General features: G+C 36.8%; 1 protein-coding gene across 1 annotated transcript; it reads right to left on the bottom strand.

The window, feature by feature from the left end:
• Positions 1-14,339: 14,339 nt before the first annotated feature.
• LOC109068637 (thioredoxin-interacting protein-like) lies at positions 14,340-17,878 on the bottom strand. Its single transcript, XM_019085401.2, has 6 exons — positions 17,385-17,878; positions 16,973-17,048; positions 16,743-16,890; positions 16,199-16,558; positions 15,794-16,105; positions 14,340-15,700 (listed from the first exon to the last, which is right to left on the bottom strand). The coding sequence occupies exons 1-6, from the start codon at positions 17,638-17,640 to the stop codon at positions 15,653-15,655; spliced, it is 1,200 nt and encodes a 399-aa protein (XP_018940946.2). The 5' UTR covers positions 17,641-17,878; the 3' UTR covers positions 14,340-15,652.
• Positions 17,879-19,558: the final 1,680 nt, after the last annotated feature.

A 19,558-nucleotide genomic window follows, 5' to 3' on the forward strand; every position in this document is an offset into this window, starting at 1 on the left:
TTAGGACGATGGATTCACTTTGAAGCTTGTGAGTCCTTTTTGCACCAATGCTGTTTCTGTTCCTACGCATGGTTGCATCTCAGTGCAGTACAGCACAGGTCAAGGTTAGCTGACAAGCTGATATTTCCTCTTTCTAAAAGTGTTGTTGCTCGGCTGGCTGTAAACAGAACATTCCGATCTCATGGGAGGACGCTCCTGCACAGCACACAGGCAATCACAAAACATGTCTGTGTGCTTTTCTGCAGCGCGTGCTGAGCCCTCGGGCTGTTTTGATCATTTCACACATGAATTTGAACACACTGTATCAATGGGTGAGAAACAACATTAGTGATGTAATAATGAGAGCCTGTCCAACAGTCAAAGTTTGTTGAGTTGTTTGCAAAATTTTGTAAGTTTATTTATTTATTTATTTATTTTTCAGTTTTTGGAACTTTAGTAGGTTTTATGCAAGTATGTTAGGATGCAATATCTTCTGTCAGCATACAGTGTTCTGAAAAGATAACACTGTGCTGATCTGGACAAATCCCATTTCCCTGTCTTTCATAAGTTTTTCTGCCTTTGTTTCAGTTCTCTGTGCCTGATTTTTTGTTGAGACAGATATTTATATTTAACAACATGTAATGTGACACTTCCCCATTTAAAAAATTCAACAAGTTAGGGTTGCTGTGCAGGACACATTTTTGACATGGTTTTAACACAGAGAACTTGTCATTTTAAAGCTCACATACAGTACACAACATAAATATAAAACATAAAGCACACATGCACTTTCGTTTGTGGTCAGTAAGAAGTTGTTTGTGTTCTCCAAGCATTCATATTTTATCAAAAAACACAGTACTATTTTGAAATGTTATTACAATTTAAAATAATTGTTTTCTATTTTAATATGACTTAATATGTTTTTTCGCTGGCATGCTGAAAATCAATATTTTTTATATTGAAAAACACTTCTTTGCTGTATCTAAAGTTCAAAAGAGCAGCATTTATTTAAAACGTAAATCTTTTGTAACAATATAAAAGTCTTTACTCTCACTTTTGATTGCTGATTTATAGTATTCTATTAAAAATACTCACCAACACTTTTTGAACAGTTATGTGTGTATGTGTGTCATATTAGTTTAGGGAACACATATTTATTCTTTTCCACATAATTTACTATTAACTAAGCATTTGTCGTTATTGTAGTTATGTTTAGGTATAAGGGATCAAGAATATGGTCATGCAGAATAAGGCATTAATATGTGCTTCATAAGTGCTAATAAACAGCCAATATAATATCATAATGCATGCTAATAAGAAACTAGTTAATAGTGAATTGTGTTACATATAAGAGCTGTTGGTGCGTCCAGGTTTAGATTTACTCTTTCCATGTTTATGTCTGACCCAAACTGCATAATGTCAAGATATTGCCACACTCCTTAAAAGGCTGACACCCGCATTTTACACAGTACAGGCCAGAGTCAGACAGGAGATGCTGGCACATGCTTACAGCGTGTTCACAGCATGCTCAAAGCACTCAGCCAATCAGCAGGGGCGTGATCAGAGCCAGCCACCAATCAGACGCATTTGGGCTGCTGTTGTGAATGAGTATACAGAAATGTAGGGGAAATACTGTTCTCAGCCTCAAGCCAGGGAAGGATGACGTGGCTGGGGGAAAAACTGCCATTTGGCAGAACACAGGAAGTATGCAAGCAGGCAAACAGAACATTTAGTGGAACATGTGTGGGTTTATCCAAATGTGCAAAGGTCATAAATGTGGCCTTTTAAATATAAGTACAAATTTTGCTTGCTCTCTCTCTCTCTCTCTCTCTCTCTCTCTCTCTCTCTCTAAATCTCTCTAATAATCTCTATATATATATATATATATATATATATATATATATATATATATATATAGAGATATATATATATATATATATATATATATATATATATATATATAGATAGATAGATAGATAGATAGATAGATTTTATATATATATATATATATATATATATTATTCTAATATTTAACAATATTTTCAATTAATATATTGTATTTTAATTAATTATTTTATGTAATATATTTTAATTTAAATATTTGTATTTTCTTTTTTAGTGGATGTATGAAGTCGGTTTTCCTCAAGTTTCTCAAAAATGAACTATGAGCATGATCCAGTAATATCTGACAACTATCACAATACCCATGCAGCAAATATATATACTTTTTCTTGCCAAAATATATTTAAAATGTATGCTAAATATATGTCGTAAACAGTGAAGCTCGATGAAATTAAAATAAAAAAATATATTTAGTTTCAAACTTCATATGCCTAAATATATTAGAAAATGTAAATATAATATTTATAATAACAAAAGAAGAAGAAAAACTATAATATGTTCCCCAAAGAAGCTTCCATTAAACAGTTCTTAAAATAACCAATTTTTCTTAGTGTGAAGAATGTTTTAAAGAAAATTTTTTTCCACTATAAAGAACCTTTTGTGGAAAGGAAATATTCCATCAATGTCTTTCATTGAACTATAAATGCCAATAAAGAGCGATATTTCAGATAACTAAACCTCAGAAAACCTACTAAATCCAAAACCTTTATCCTTTTCTCACACAAAATGGTATTAACAAATGCCTAACATTCCTCCTTTCTTTTTTTTTAAATTAGATTTTTCATTCAAATCTGAACTAATTTCTAATGACTGTTCTAACTGTACTGCTAGATAAACAAATGGAAAAAAGGGGGTTGCGTGAGAAACCAAAAGAGAAAGGAGGAAGGAAATTAAGGGAAATCACAAGCATGCATCAGGTGAATGAAAGCTCACTGATCACTGGGCCCAACCAATGAGAACATGCATGATTCTGTGTTTTAGCCAATCAAAGGAAGGCACAGATATGTTAGGAAGCCAGTTAAGAAAGATGCTGTCGTGAGCTTACTATGTTGTGGGAATTTTGAAGCTGAACACATACAACTTTAAACAGAGTTGGACTTTTTGATCACACCAAGAGTGAAGTGAAAATGAGTCGTCTTTGAAGACTACAGCAAATTCTTACTAAAGTTTAGACATTCACTAAAACAAGCTGGAGCACAGCAGATCAGACAAATCAAACCAAAACTGTGGCTGAAATGGTTTATTCTGTCTATTAAGCCCACACATTATCCTCAGATTCAAATTATTTTCCCTGTTCCTCGAAATCTTTTCTTGCATGTGAGCAGTGGAGTTTGTTTTATTTTTTTGTGCCTGTAATACTGCCAAGTAAAGCCAGAGTTCATGCATACCGGAGTCGGGAGACTTGGAAAGCCATATCTGGCCTGGCTAGCCTGCTGAAATGAACACTGATTGTTTTAAAAAGAGAGAGAGAGAGAGAGAGAGAAAAAAAAGATTTTTCAGTTCACCGTTTGGACTATAATGCTTAGATTATGACAATAACTACTCAGATTCTCCCTTATTTGAATGTTTGGTCTGGATTGAGCTTTGTTACAACTATCTGTTCTAGATTTAACCATATAATAATAATAATAAAAAAAAAACCTTTTAGTGTATATAGGTCTGTCCTAAATTAAAGCTAATGTATAAGAGATAAAAGACATAAGATGAAAACACTATATATTCTGTGTGGACAAAATAGTACAGTGAATGTACAGTGATGGTGACTAGTTCCATAACTGATTGTCATGTCACACATTAACTTTATGGTTACCACCACATTCATAGTTTTCCTTATCCGTCTTTAAACTATCAGCTCAGTGAATAGAAAAGTACCTGCTTTGATATTGTTCTCAATTTAACAATGACTAATGTATTAAAGTTTTTATTGTGACGGATGAATTCATGACTAAAACTCAGTTCCCTTCAGTTATAAACCGAGTAGTTCTTATAGATAGATAGATAGATAGATAGATAGATAGATAGATAGATAGATAGATAGATAGATAGATAGATAGATATTTCAGCAAAAATTATTTAGAAATACTAAAACAAATATTCTAGTAAAATTATTTAAAGTACTCTGAATACTAAAATATTCTAGTAAAATTATTTAAAGTACTCTGAGTGTATTAAAAAATAAAAATAAAATAAAGTCAAAAAAGTGTTGATATGTCAAATTGGTTTTATATATATAATTATATCGTGCGGATGATAGTTTCTCCCTGATTGGCTGGAGGGCACAAGCATTCAGATCCTCATCAGTCAGTTTGCACATGGTCGCTCTCTATTTAGTTTCAGCTCACAGTTCAGACTTACTGGTGATGAATTATTAACACAGTGGTTAGGATTAGTCAGAATCTCAGATAAGAAGATGCTTTCTCAGCCAAGACGTTACATGACACACTAGCACATGGTTATTTTACAATGCTTTGAGAAGCAGGTATGAAAATATAGCTTTAAATTTACTGACTGGAATTGAAACATTTTTAACATCTCTCCATCTAATTAATAGACAAATTTATCAGTCTGGGGGGCTTTCTTCTGAATTGTATTACTTAAATGAAATAAATATTAGTCAGTTTTAGAAACTAAACTTTCTCAAACAGAATTCATCTATGAACATTTTAAAACTTGGCAAAACTTTGATGTACCAGCCGTCCTTTTATGCTTAAAAACCACAGCACTTGCAGGCAGTATTTGGAAAGATGTTAAAGTATATAGCTAGAGTTACCGTGTACTACCTTTATAGCAATAGTGTAACAGTTTAACTCATGGTGACCTTTATAAAACACATGTGGACAGTGTTTATCAGAAAGAAACTTCCTTACACTGAAAACAAACAAACAAACAAACATCAGACAATTAACCCTAAAAAAAAACAACACAGTGAAGTGCAAAATTAAAATGACAGGTAAAACACTTGTAAAAAAAAAAAATTAAATAAATAAAAAAACAAATGTATAATTATAAAGGATAGTAAATATGGTAAATTCTTTCATATATATGTACATGCCCTATTTTTCTGAATAAAAAAAAATATGTTCATTTATTTTTTTTTTGAATAAAAAAAAAAAAGATTTTTTCTGAATAAAAAAAAAATAAAAAAATTATGTGCAGATATTAGATACTGTGTGCATTTATTTTGGTATGTTCAATTATCCAAAATGTTTTACAGTGCATATTTAAGCATGCTTCTGATAAGATTGTTTGTACGTGTGTGTTTTTGTGAACTTCGGTTTATAGTGTCATGCTCTACCAGTTGAGCTGCAGAAACAGGTTGAACACACTGAATGTGATATGTTTCACCTTCAGTGATCAAAAAGAACAAGCAGCAGTAGAGCTGGTAATGTAAGTTGCCTCAAGTCAAGTATAGAATTATTTACATAACAGAAATCTTTTTTATTTATTTATTTTATTTTTTGGCTATGCACACAACACAGAAATTATAAAGAAAATGTCACATAGGCATAGTGACAAAAAGTGAAGAGTGTAAATACACTGTGGTCACGAAGGGATGGACATGGTTAGCAACAATACTCAGGTAGGTTGTGGCACTTAAGTGTGGTTAAGGTAGGCCACAAACATGGCACTCTGTGAAATCTCATCTCATCATACTACACACTAAAATCATACTACAGTCGGCAGGTGTGTGGTTTTGTGGTCTGGCTGAATCATGTAGTGTGTGCTTTTGGAGGATTGTAATGTTAAACGTTGGTTGTAACTGTCCTCAAGTCTGTGGTTTTCCACCAGTGTTGTAAAATTTGTTGAAGATTTGCGAATTGTCCTTAGTGTGTCCCAAGTTCTTAGCTGACAGGAGTGGCAGTTTTAAAATTTTTTGGTGTTTGAGTATTGTTTTTTGTGTAACTGGTGTTATTTTTGTTTGTAAAGTCTGAGTATTTCAGAAACTGCTGATCTATTGTTTAATGAGGTTGTTTGGGAAAAGAGTAAATTTTTTGTGATATGCAGTTATATGGGAAAAAATGAGAGGGTGTTTTGGGTTGATGGAAGGGTGGTTTGAATTGTGAGATAGGATGTTGTTATATTGGAATAAATAACTTGTTTATGCCAGAAAGCCAACGGGCTACAGCGGCGGAAACCACACCGGTGCCACTCCTTCAAAGTCAGCTAAGAACTTAAGGCTTGGGATGCAATTAAACACAGATTCACTAAAATTAACTGAACAAAACTGGTGGAGACCACTGTCTGGTCTGATGAGTCTCAATTTCTGCGTTTAACATTCAATCCTGGTAGGGTCAGAACACTGGCATGATTCAGCCAGAAAGCATAGATCACATCTTGCCGACTGTAGTAGCATTCTAGTTTTTGTGGGAATGGTGTGGGTGATATTTTCTTGGGAGACATGTTTGTGGCCGTCCACACACCTGCCGACTGTAGTATGATTTTAGTTTTTAGTTTGATGAGATGAGCATGCCTAAATGCATTGAGCATCTGCCATGTGATTAGTTGATTAGATATTTGCAACAATGAGAAGTTGAACAGGTGTACTTTTTCCTCACCCTCATGTCATTCCAACCCTTTTCATTCTTTAGTGGAACACAGAAGGAGAAATAAATTGTATTGGTCACAGCTTTCTGGGCAATTACAATGAATGGGGATTACATTTTTTAAGCTTTAAAAAATTCACAAAATTATCATGAATGTACTTGAAGAGAAACCAACTGTAAATATTTAATTATACTTTATAGTAGTATTTGTTTGTTATTGTACTGTTTTTATGTGACTTAGACATGTTTTTGTGAGGGTCACTCTTGTAGTATTACCATGCCTTCCACTATACAAGGAAAAGTGGTGGTCAAATGCTTTCACACAGCAAGGTCAGCATTATTTGCTCCTCAGATGATGTGCATCACATGCTTGAATACAGAAGTTCCAAAACAAAATATATGCTTTCATGAGGAGCCGGACAAACAAGCAGAGGAAAAAGAACAGCTGATGTACCATTACTCAACTGGAATATGAGATGAGTTTCCATTACAGTGGGACAATGGAGATTCACCTTTGCTCCACATGGCTTAATGCCAAGATTGCATAATGTGACATCAAGACAGAGTGCATGATATTTAAATTAAAAAGAGCAAATTTTGAAATGAAAAATAAATGTAAAAATAATAAATGATTCAATTGAAATAGTGATGAGTAGGATGTTTTTGTAATGAAAAATAAATGTAAAAATAAAATTTAAATGGTGATGATTACATTTTTATTTTAAGTTTTCTTTTGTGAGTAAGAGAGCTTCATGTAAGTGGTCTGCAAAATTACACAAAATCCTAAATTAAAGTCTCCAAAATAAAACACTCACCTGAAACACCTCGTTTTATAGTCTTGCCATTATTTTTTTGTATTATTTATGTTTTTTTTGTGAATTTGCTTTGTATCCGTTTAATTTTTGCTTTAATTAAGTATAAATTTAGTAAGTGATTTCACTACATTGAGAAGACATTATTAAAGTTTTAATAAAAAATAAATAAAATTGGCTGCATCCAAAATCTTGAATAAGTAATTACTTTGTGACCAGAAAAAGAGTATGTTTATATACATTATGTATATAGTATGAATGTGTGCAGAATGTAATCTGGATGTACTTCATTCATGATGTTGTCATTGTCATGTGACCATGTGATCAGTGTGATTTTTTTTTTGTCGTTTGAATATGTGATTAGTTGTCCCTGGTTTTATAAATTGCTTCTTTTGATCATTTCTCTGTAATGATGTTGTATTTTATGCACACTATGTAGTAGTAGTAGCCCATTCCTTTATGAGTGCTGTGAATTTGGCCATACTTCTTTTGTCACATGCTATTTTTCGCCAACTAGGAAGTATGTGATTTAGTTGCCATATAACAGAGTTTATAGCAGCTCGTGAAGCCTCAGAAGCTGAAATCAATTATGTTAAGGGGAGTTACATTTTGCAACACATGCTCTAAGTGGTTGACCAATCAGAGCAGACTGGGCTTTTTGGAAAATCTGGCTTTAAAGAGACAGGAACTAAAACAGAGCGTTTCAGGCAGAGGGTGAAAAGAGGTGCTGCAACGATGAGAAAAATCATTTAAATAGAAATCATGTAAATATATTCTAACAGACACTTTAATACTAATATTATTCTGTTTTTACCAAAAAATAAGGGCAAGTGGACAAACAGCAAAGCTCAATATAACACTCGTACCATTCCTAGACTAACTGTATGATGGCTAATGATGGAGGCAAACCAAACAAACATTGTGCATGGTGTATCATCAAGATGTCCTGAGCAATATCTGACAGAACTCAGTTGTTTATTGCACAACTTGTTTTTGAGCTCTCTAATGGAACATGTAATCAAACAGGTTCAAACAGGTATGACGCTTGGCACTAAAAATGAGCTTCGGTTGAAATAAAAACAATGCAGACATCACTGGCTATAAAAGGAAGTTCTTTGCATGAAACAATTGAAGAGGTTGTGTACTAATAAGGGAAGGCATAAAGAAGTCAAGTGCAGTGGGTTACAGTACTGTGAAAGGAATGACTTGGCCTCATCTTGATTTTTCCACTCATCTGTAAACGGCAGATGAAGGACTGGCAAAGAGACAGTAAGAATGAGGGGCAAGGTCAACGGAAGAGAGCTTATGAGGCGGTCACATGCAACTTCCTGTTTTTAGAAGCAGCTGGGAGCCATGTACACAGCAAGCTCAGGTTTCTCTTGATGGACAGGCTGGAGTAATAGATAGACAGGGGAATTTGAGGTTGCAAGCACATATTGATGGCTTTATGATGATTTTAATAGAGTGATGCCTGCCCAAGCAAAACTCAGGGTCACAATGGTATGATCTTATGGGTGTTGCCAAGCCATGCAGTTGCAAAGATGCTTTAGGTGCATTGCTAGTGTATTATGGATGGTTATTAATCAATAATTTGAGCCCATTCCCTGTTCTCCATGTGAAAATCAAGTCCAATCACGTAAACCTCTCCTCAACAATTTGCATGATGTGAGATATTTTTTATGTCTGCAGCTCAAACTAGAACAGAAAAGACTGTGGAAATGAGTTGCTGACATATGCGCGTATGTGTGTGTGTGTGTTTGTAAGCTGTTTGTGTGCTGGCCCTGAAGTTTCAGGGAAGGGCCGAACTAAGTTTCCAGGAATAGCATTTCCATGAAATGGAAATGGATGGAGCAATTTTGCTGGTAGTGAGAAAAAGAAAATGAACATATGGAGAATGAGTGTGTACAGAACATTTAATTAATAGTAAAATTCCATCAAACTGAATTGAATAACCCTTATGGATTTTAATTGAACATTTGAACAATCCTTAATCAGTTTAATGTGTAAGTAATATTCAGTTCACTTTGATGGAATTTTATAATCAGTTTAATGTGTAAGTAATATTCAGTTCACTTTGATAATGCCTTAATCAGTTAATAGTGTAAGGAATATTCATGAATAATATTCAGATATTTTTGATTTTTGATGGAATTTTAATGTTTATTTTATAACCTTAATTGCGTAAATCTAAAAAAAAAAGCTTACAATTTTTTTGAGTGTACTTTACAGTAAGATCTCATTTGTTAACATTAATTAATGCATTAACTAATATGAACTAACAATAAGCGATGTATTTTCATAGCATTTATTAACCTTTGTAAATGGTTTAAGTCAGTTCATAGTGCAATGAATAATATTAACAGATACTTTTGATTTTTAAAAATTATTAGTAAATGTTTAAATTAACGTTGAATAAGATTAACTAATGTTTAATTTTCCAAATAAACCTTATTGTACAGTGTTACCACATTTTCTTCAAATAGTGTACAGATCGAGCATAGCTTGAGCCCAAAGTGAGTTGTAATGGACATTTCTCAGGTAGTCTAATCTCTGACAGACTGTGTGCCGCACTGACAATGTCTGTAACTTCAGGCTGAATACCAGTGTTATAGTATGCTTTTAACATGTCTGGTTGAACTGTAGGCTTCAGGCAGTGTGAAACAGTGTGTAATCTATTATTCCATATGAGGAGGACACGTTTTTTGTTACACTTGAAACTGTCTCACAGCACAACAATTTAATTAAACTCAGTTTAAAAATTGAAATTAGCTGATTCCATGCTGTACAAGATAATCTAAAAAACTTACAATTTCCATGCAACACTAAAACATTTTTATGCATTTTATTTTAAGAAAATAAATTTTAAGATATGAAAATGCTGGTTTAAAGCATTCTGAAAATATATTAAAAAGAGCTTTAAATGACAAGAAAGGGTGTGTTTCACCCAGCGGTCAAGAAAATATTTGTTTGAAGTCAAAGGTCAAGAGTGTTTGACCTGATTGTCTAAATATTCCCACTGAACTAGTTTTACAGTCAGAAAGCAATTCATATATGTACTTTTTGGCAATACTATAACATAAAGCACATGAAAAGTACTTGATTATAATTGGCACTGTTGTCTGTTATTCAATGTTTTGTTTCCTGAAATTCCAACTTCATTATTACAAATGTGTAATTGCAAATATATTTAAATACATACATAAGTACTATACTTAATTCGGACAAAAAAGCTCAAAGTAAAAAAGTATTTTATTTCCGTAAAAAGGAATACTTTTTAAAAGTATGCTAAAGTGTACTTCTTTTTCACAAGAGCCATCAGGGACAAAACATAAGTTACATAACATTATCTTTATCAAGCAAAAAGTCTTTATTGTCACCCGCAAATAAATGTTGTAATTGCCTGACATCTGAAAGGGGGAGAAAGTGCTAATAACAAGGTTTCATGATAGTTACATGCAAGTCTATTTGTAAAAACAATGAATCAATCATAACTGTCAGAAAGGCAGTTCTTGAGTGTGTTTTGAGTGTGCCTCTGAGCACGTAGCACATAACCTCTATGCTCCTGAAGCTGTTTCAGAGTTGTAGTTTCAGGAAATAATGCTAAGCATTTCTCACTAGGCATGTGAAAGGCATCCCACAAGGCGTGCCTTGTCTGGTCTGCCTGAGGGTCACCTGGTCACGCTGCATATCAATGACTCCTACCTTCCCGTGTATTTATGCACATTTGACGTGATCCAGTACCACACAAGCTACAGATCAGGTGTTATCAGTAACTGTTTGTTTGTAGAGAATCCAGCTAAAATTAAATCCTTGTGAAGCCTGAATGGCATCCCAGTACGTGTGCAGAAGGAACGTATTTATCATTTAAACAACCATTATCAAACCATTGCCAAAGACGTCTCTAATGACAGTGCTTGGATGACTACCAACAAGTGGCACTTGCTTCTGAGAAGTGCTTTGGGAGGCTGATTATAGTACAAAACAAGACCACCATCCCAGATCCCTTGTAGTACCCTTTATATACGTGTATACTGTACGTGTGAACAGAATGTAATGTTTTCAGACACTTAACTGCAATTAAATGAAAATGTAGTATAGTTTCATATTAAATGCAATTAAAGTAACTTTAGTCTACTTTTTAACCAACTTAGGTAGGACTTTGATTAACTGCAATTAAATGAAAATGTAGTATAGTTTCATATTAAATGCAATTAAACAATAGCTAAAGGCTGTCTTCAGTGGATGCGACAAAATGACCAATTCAAATCATTTGTACTTTGTGCCAGGACTTAATAAATGGAACGAGGCATCAGTTTACAGATTTTGTCATGTCGTGTCACGCCACGCTGCATCCAGTATAGACAGCATCACTGATTATAATGGGTTCTATTGTATTTTGTCACGTCGCATCGCATCACACCGCACCTGTGTATACACAATGTTATTATGAAATATAATTCAGAATTGAGTGCTCTCGTTGTACACTTAAGTGACCTTTTATGTCATTTATGTTATATTGTCTCCAAGTAAAGTTTCTTAAATATACTAGTAAGATTTGATGTTCACTACAAGACAAGTGCACAGTCAATACAATTAAGCACACTTCATTTTCACAAGGGTAGTTTGAACCAATACTGATATTATTACTAGTATAACCATTGCACAAAGGATGCCATGTCCACCATCTCTCTGCAACTTAATCCTGGACTTCTTGAGCAAAAGCAGTCCAAATCTGCACCCGAACGTTTTGGGACATCATATTTTACAGTAGTGTACTGCAGGGCTTTGTACTGAGCCCGCTCCCATAAACCCTGCTGACCCATGACTGTGCAGACACATTTTCTAAAAATAATTCAGAAACTGCTTAACTGTATGTTATAGCCCCGCCCCTTTTTACTTTGTCTTTTGTTGTGAGATTGCAGAGACAGAGGCTCCTCCTTGATGGGCGGGACTCCAGTGCTGATTATGGGCCGCACCTGTGGCACGCTATTTAAGAGGCTCAAGGATTTTGGCTTAAGCCGCGGTCAGACCGGAAACACAAGCCCGTGTGAAATGTTTTCGCATTTTGCTGCGTTCCAAAGTTCAGACTTGGTGAAATCTGGCCTGCGAATTTGCATCACGTGACACCGTGTCACAGTGAATTATCTGAATTAAAAGAATATAAATTTAAAACTGCAGTGCTGCAGGAAAGTGGAGTAAATTGTATGTTTTTTACATTTTAGCTGAATAATTATTGTTAATGTGTTGAATTTAAGTTTTTAAAAAGACACTGCAGAGCATGACGTCATATCACGACCACTGCAACGTCCGAATGAATTTTGCATGCTCAAAGTGTAGTGAACATTTTTTGTTCTGTGTTCTTGTTTGAAGAGTGGGTTGTGTGTATTGGACACAGTGTGTACAGCTCATAAAGGCCCGGCATGATTTCTAATTGACAAATGCTACACTTACATAACTACATTCTAAATTTTTTGTCAAACTGAGAATAGAAACGGGGATAATCATCAGTATACTATTAAACCCATTAGGCTGTTCACTCTGACTTTTTTGTTATTTTTATTGTTTTTTTTTTGGTTTTCCCACAAGGCAGCTTAACTAGCTTAACCAACAAGACAACCATGATTGTCAAGCTTTACCAGCAGTCTTGCTTCCTCATTCCTCATTCCTATAATATTTCTGCGAAGGAACTTAAGGACATTGGGGACATTCACTCATGTAACACTAAAATGAATTTTATGCCATTTAGAAAATAACAGTTATACATTTCTGAAACAAACTAGCACATGTAGTTTTGTCAGTTACACAGTCTGAAGAAAAACACACACCATTGAGTGCATTCAGGAGTGTACCAAAATACAAGAAACTTTGGGTTTGTCAGTCTGTCTAGCCAAGAGTTTTCTCCTGTCAAACCATAAACAATGTGCAATATGGGCTGGTTTCATCTCCTGGGAACCACATATTTCATACAGATATAAAAGAGAGGAAGAGAATGGGCTGAAGCTTTAATTACGGGAGGGTTTCCTGAGGCCGGAAAACAGAAAGGGTTTGAGGGCGAGGGCAAGACAGAGTGAAGAGAGAGGGGCTCATGAAACAAGTGCCTTGGACAAGATAAACAGTTTTGCCCTTATCAGTAATTGCTCTGCAGGAGAAGAGCACGTCTCAACAGATGCTTCATGCGCACAAGAAAGTGAGCAGCACAAAAATGACGTTAATGACTTGACCCCTCTCCAGCTCTACAAGACTACTGAGCGACTAAAAAGCGATTAAGAGTGGGTCTGATTCATGTGATAAAATTGATATAGGATTCAAAATGTCCCAAATTTGGACCAAAAGATAATTTGGATGTGTTTTACCAGTAACAAGACCCTGGAAACCAAACAACAGGCCTGGTTTTATTGACAGAGCCTTTTTTTATTGCAGTGAACAGATCATTATGTTTGCCTTGAGCAAATATAAACATCCATATCTGTTTATCTTGCATTGATTCTCAGCTCGCTTTCGGTCTCCAATTTCCACATTTAAGTCTTATCTTTAGCCAGCCACTGAAAATAAACACTTAACTTTTGAAACCGCCGAAACTATGGATTTTCCATGAGATTTTTTCAACCAACTTTGTTGTATTGGAGAAAGAGAACTTTAAAGGGGTGTTAGCTAGTCCTCTCCTTTTGACACTGTCTGTTCTTATAGGATAAAATAGATTTTTGCATTTTCTTAATAATTAAATATGAGCATGCTTGCATGTACAAAACCTGCTGCCAATGCCAATGCCAAGTGCATATTTGGATGGTCAAGTTACTGGCCCAAGTCAAGAGCTCACCTACAACATGGCATTGATTTGCTTGTTTTATGATCTAAGGTGGAAGTCTGATTGCTTTGAAATAAGCCACATGATTTGAGGGAGTGATTAATGTCCGAAGAGTATAATACTTCGTCAAAATCCCAATAGTGATTCTTATTTAAGAAATACCACTAGTTAATTATCAGTCTAATGCAATGACATGCATTTGATCTTTAGTACTGATTAATAACTTAACAGTCAGAGGTTTAAATGTGTGGCTATCATTTAAGAATACTTCAAGTAAACAACAAGATGCAGAAAAGATAATATAATCTTAAAACTTTTATTGCAAATGAGTTCTCATAAAAAAAAAAAAAAACACTTTACCTTAAGATACAAAAATGATATTTTGCACATTGTAAATTTACACTGTTTATAATAACAGTAACAGTCATCTTACACTCTATAAGAAACAGAATACAGAACACACACACACACATACAAAGTTCAGGAAGATCTTCCCAAGTGAAATGTTCATCAAAATGTCTTCAGGATATGTCTACACACAGTGCAGCTTCTGGTCTCAAATAAACGTGGTCGGGGCTCGAAGTCCAAAAAGACCCCAGTTTTGGCACTTGAAGTATTAAGTTCTTTTTTTTTTGGCCTAATGCTCAAGTCCACAGTGTAAGAAGCAACATCAGTGGAGCCCTTTGTAAGGACAAGGTTTTGAATGCATTACAGTACAGAGTCTTGGGTTGCACATGCAATGCTTGATCCCTCAATGAACAATTTTGGAAGACAAGAGAAAAACAAAATGAAAACATAGGAAATCTCCCTGCGAGTAGGTATATAGCAACTTGCATCCATAAAAAAAGTGCATTCAAATGAAAAAACAAATCAGCCTCAACACTGGTACATCATATATACTGACACTGCATGATTTTCCCTTGATGAAAAATGTTGTATTCTACATTTCTTCTTTACGTTTCAGTAACATAGAATAATATATCTCTGGAGAGCACATTAACTTAACCTCACGGCCAGCATAAAATCAAACAAATGTGTCGAAGAATGTTTCTACAAATGAAATCCTTCAACCCCACAGAAAAAAACAACATTACGGAATGATAACGAAAATGATGAGCTAAATGCTAATGTTATATTAGGGACTACTGGAAGGCACATAACCACAAATTGGGGAAGTCAATGGCTATAATGCGACACAATCAGTTTGCAGCTCAGCAGTGATCTCATATCAAGAAAGAGCAGCTCAAACACAATGAAGTACAGCATGCCACACAGCCCGAGCGTCCTCTTTCTGCCCCCCAAAACAGCATTAATAATATGACAGAAACACGTTTAATTTGAGTGATGCATAATATAAGACGGCTGTCAGCAATGCAGGCACAAGAGAGCTCAGACTTCACTTCTTCTTCCTCTGAACTTCGACTAGCTCATCCTGCAGAGGGGCCACTCGGGCCCCAAAATCCTCCGCTTCATCGTCACTTTCACACATCCATACGACACTTCTCAAACCCAGCTCTGATCCACATGGTGAACGCCTGAAGTGCTTAGAGTGGAAAAGAAGCCCATTTATGATGGGCAACAGTTCAGTTCTAGTGCTCTGCCAGCTTGGTTCAGCAGACAGGAAGCATGCGGGCGTTGCCGTTGTATTCCTCGTCCACCTGAATAAGATGAGTAAAGAGAAGAACAATGATTTTATTGTTTTTTTAATTATATATATTAGTTATTTTTGTTTATTTTGTCTTTACACTTACCTCAGAATAAGCAGGGAGTGGGGGGAACTGGAATTGGGGTGCGTTCATGAAGATGGGACTGTCTCCGCCATCATAGTCGTCCAACAGAGGTGTGAGAGGTTGGTCCAGGCTGCAGTCACGTGTAACGTCGCAGTAGCTTGGCGGCGCAGACGGCATCCGCAGGGACACCCAGCTATTCGATGCATTGCTGACGGAACCATCCTGGCTGCTCATGCTGTTGGTGCGGCTACTAAAACCATTGTAGGGAACCGTCCCAATGACCAAGGGCAGCTCCAGAACCAACTTATCACTGCCTGGGATGTGCATGTAAATCTGTAGAGAACAAAGGAGCTCTAAGTAAGCGCCTAATATGCTGGGGATGTAACACCTTGCTACTATAGTAATTGTGAAAGCTAACACACTCACCATGAGCGCATATTCCACCCGAATGATGTTGCAACCCAATATAGAGGGCTTGATCTTTGGCACACGGATGCTCTTGCCCTGCCAGGCGTCGCACATGCCGGAGATGATGTGGTTGCCACGTACTGAGGAGAGTTTTTGCCTGAAGACCTTGGTGCGGCCGTTGGCCTGGTAGGTGTGCTTGGCGATGATGGCCGCTTTGGGTACCACGATGCGAGAGCAGGTGTTCTCAAATTTGGCATCGATGCAGATCTCTTCACCCTCGCAGAAGCCACGCCTGTCGATTTTGGCGTTCAGAGAAACCTGGCCGTCTGGGATGAACATGCAGGTGACCTTCTTCTCCTTCATGCCTCCGGTGGGCGACTGTTGGATGAAAAACAGAAACGGTGAGGACATGATTAATGATGTTCAAGAAGGATGTTTTCCTAAACAGACAAAGAGCTACCAATGATCAGAATTTGGAAAAGCCCAACCAGAAGTGAAGACATGATTTGTGGCCTACAGCTCGTGTGTTTCGATAAGCGAATTAGTGATATGAGGAACTCACCAGCAAGTCTGGAGTGTTGACATCCAAGGGCTCCTCGACCTCAAAGTGCTTCCTGCACTCCATGGCAGGCTGAGCAGGTCTTTCCATCAGAGCCTTCACGAAGTACTGAACAAACCCAAACTTGCCCTTATAGGTAGACACCAGTTGCCTGTCGGGAAAATAACACTTTAATTAATTTCCATGACTTCCAAGGAAATGAATGCCAGGAGCTCGTCATCTGTAATGCTCACCCTTGTTGAGGAAGCTCAAAGCCAAAGGAGTATTCATACTTGTTGCCAGGACGGAGGATGACCGAACCATCTGTGTCTGTGAGAAGATAAGCATATATACCTTTAGAAGAGTCTTCAACAGAACACATGAGACGCATTAAAAACAATGCAATCTCCCTTACTGTAAACTATGAGTATGGCTTTGATTTCAGTTAACATGTCAGATGTTTAAGCATCTGACATTAAATATAGTACCACTTTTATTTGAATACAGCATTAGTGTACTTGAGATGCATTGGGTTTGCTTTCTAAACACCCAGTGTTTCTCTCTCTCTCTTTACAATGCACTGCCTCATTCATTGCAACATCAGCATCATCTCATCAAACGCATCTACCAAAGCTTCAAAAGCTCAGCTGAATGGTTTTAACTCACCTGCTGGATGGTCATCCAGGTGCACAACGTCTTCATACTTCAGATAATCAACTTCTTCACGGCATCTCTGTTTGCCTTTGGCGTACTCCACTTTAGCGCATCCGACTCCCAGCACCTTCATGCACGTCACTCTGGTCACCTCCAGCACCTCCACCAAGATCTTCCCGGCCACTTTATCTCCGCTGCAGTAAAAGGTCTTGGATGGGTCGTTGAAGACGATCTCGAAGACCTTGACTCTTTTTGTCATCGCCACCATTGTGATGTCTCACCAACGTCCAAGCCGCGACGAAACGAAGAAACGCGTTGGTAATTCAAACAGATATTTAAGTTAGTTAACGTAACGTAGTCCTTCAAAAGTGTGTCCAATCCTCAGCCAAAGCTAATTAAAGTATAACCGGGTATGGACTGTAGCAAACTAGTGCTTTATGCAAATTCACAATGCCCCCACGTCTTACTCGCATGGTCAGTGTAAGTGCTCGTTTGTGCTCGCGGGGCTAGGCCAGGGTTTTATACTCAGACTTTGTGCCAGTGACTCACTAGGGCTTGTTTACCACTTCAGCTGTTCATGTGGAAGTGGTATGCACAGCGTAGCTCAGCGCATGCACAGCGCTCCCATTGGTCGAAATTCGATGTTTGGGTCGGCACTGGCCAATCAGCGGCCAGAAGCGGCGCGTGGACACCTCGTGGCTGAGAGCGCCGAGCGAGTGCACAGCAGCTGCAGGAAGGGAGGAGGAGCGAGTCCGGTGTTGCCAAGTCCTTGTTTTTCACGCGGGGTTTGGATACTTTAAACACTGTTGGCGCGGGTTGACGCGACCCCAGTAAGGTGATATTTATCCACTGAGATGCGATTTTTTATTTTTTTTAGAAGGGGATTCCCCTCGAAATGCCACTGGGATAATTTTGAGTAGCACTTGTGCGGGGTTTGTTGTGAAAACCTGGCAACCCTGAGTCTGAGGCTGAGACGTCTGAACAAAGAAGCGGGATGTTGCAAAGGCATGCCCAACCCAATAATTTAGAGAACCAATGAGAAAAACATCCGAAAACGTCAATGTGTGTTACGTGCACCGTTTGGATGTACTAGAACACAGAGTTTTCACAGGAGAGAGGCGGTATTCCCCCGTCTTCGAGCCTCTGCTGGTACAAACTAGATTAACAACAACCGCAGACTAATAAAAAAACACTCGCCTCTGTTTCCAAAATTAGGGCTGAACTCTGAACTGCATACTACTCGTGCTTTTAATGAGTGTTTATACATCTATGTACACATACATACCCTTGCTTTTTATCTTTATATGGCAGAAATAAAGCGCGCTTCAGCATAGTTTTGTATGATTTATGATGTATTTGTTCCTTGAGAACATTCTCATGCACTTCTCCACATGTTTTTCAGAGGTCCCACACGACCCATTGCACCCCTGCCCTCGGGAAAGACGGGTTTTGTTATTTTTGGATTCTGGTATTTAATTAATATGTAGATACTGTATGCATATGATATGAAAACATCTGTGTCATCATGTGGCCTTTAAAGGGATGGTTCACGCAAAAAACAATGAAAAATGTGTCATCCTTTACACACCCTCATGTACTCATCCAAACCTGGATGAATGTCTTTCTTCTGGTGAACATAAGAGAAGATATTTTAAAGAATGTGGGCAACCAAGCATTTTCTTACAGCATTGACTTCCACAGAGTGAGGGGGAAAAACATCACCAAGGGGACTAGCACACGCTCTCATACAAACTTCTTACTTAAGATATCTTCTGATAATTTGTTAGAAATAATCATTAAATATGTGGAGAGATCTTGAGATCACAAAAGGCTAATGCATATGTAATAATGGGTGTGTGTGTGTGTATGAATATGAATAGGCTCTCTGGTGCCTGGACCTCCGTAAACACGCAGGCATTGCTCTAACTCCATCCAGTATTTGAAGTGCATACCATACTGAATTACATTTGATAGAATTTATGAGTAGCAAATTATTTTATTTATTAGATAATGTTTACAATATATTCTTTTTTTCTTTTTCTTTCTTCGGAAAGTGTATTTGAATCTGCAGAATGAACTTGTGAAACAGCTGTGATCACATATTCTATAATAATACACTAAGCTGATAGTTGCATATGGTGACTTTAAACAGGCTACCTTATCTATCTATCTATCTATCTATCTAT

The sequence above is a fragment of the Cyprinus carpio genome, chromosome A19 (genome assembly GCF_018340385.1).
Source record: "Cyprinus carpio isolate SPL01 chromosome A19, ASM1834038v1, whole genome shotgun sequence".
Classification (NCBI taxonomy): domain Eukaryota; kingdom Metazoa; phylum Chordata; class Actinopteri; order Cypriniformes; family Cyprinidae; genus Cyprinus; species Cyprinus carpio.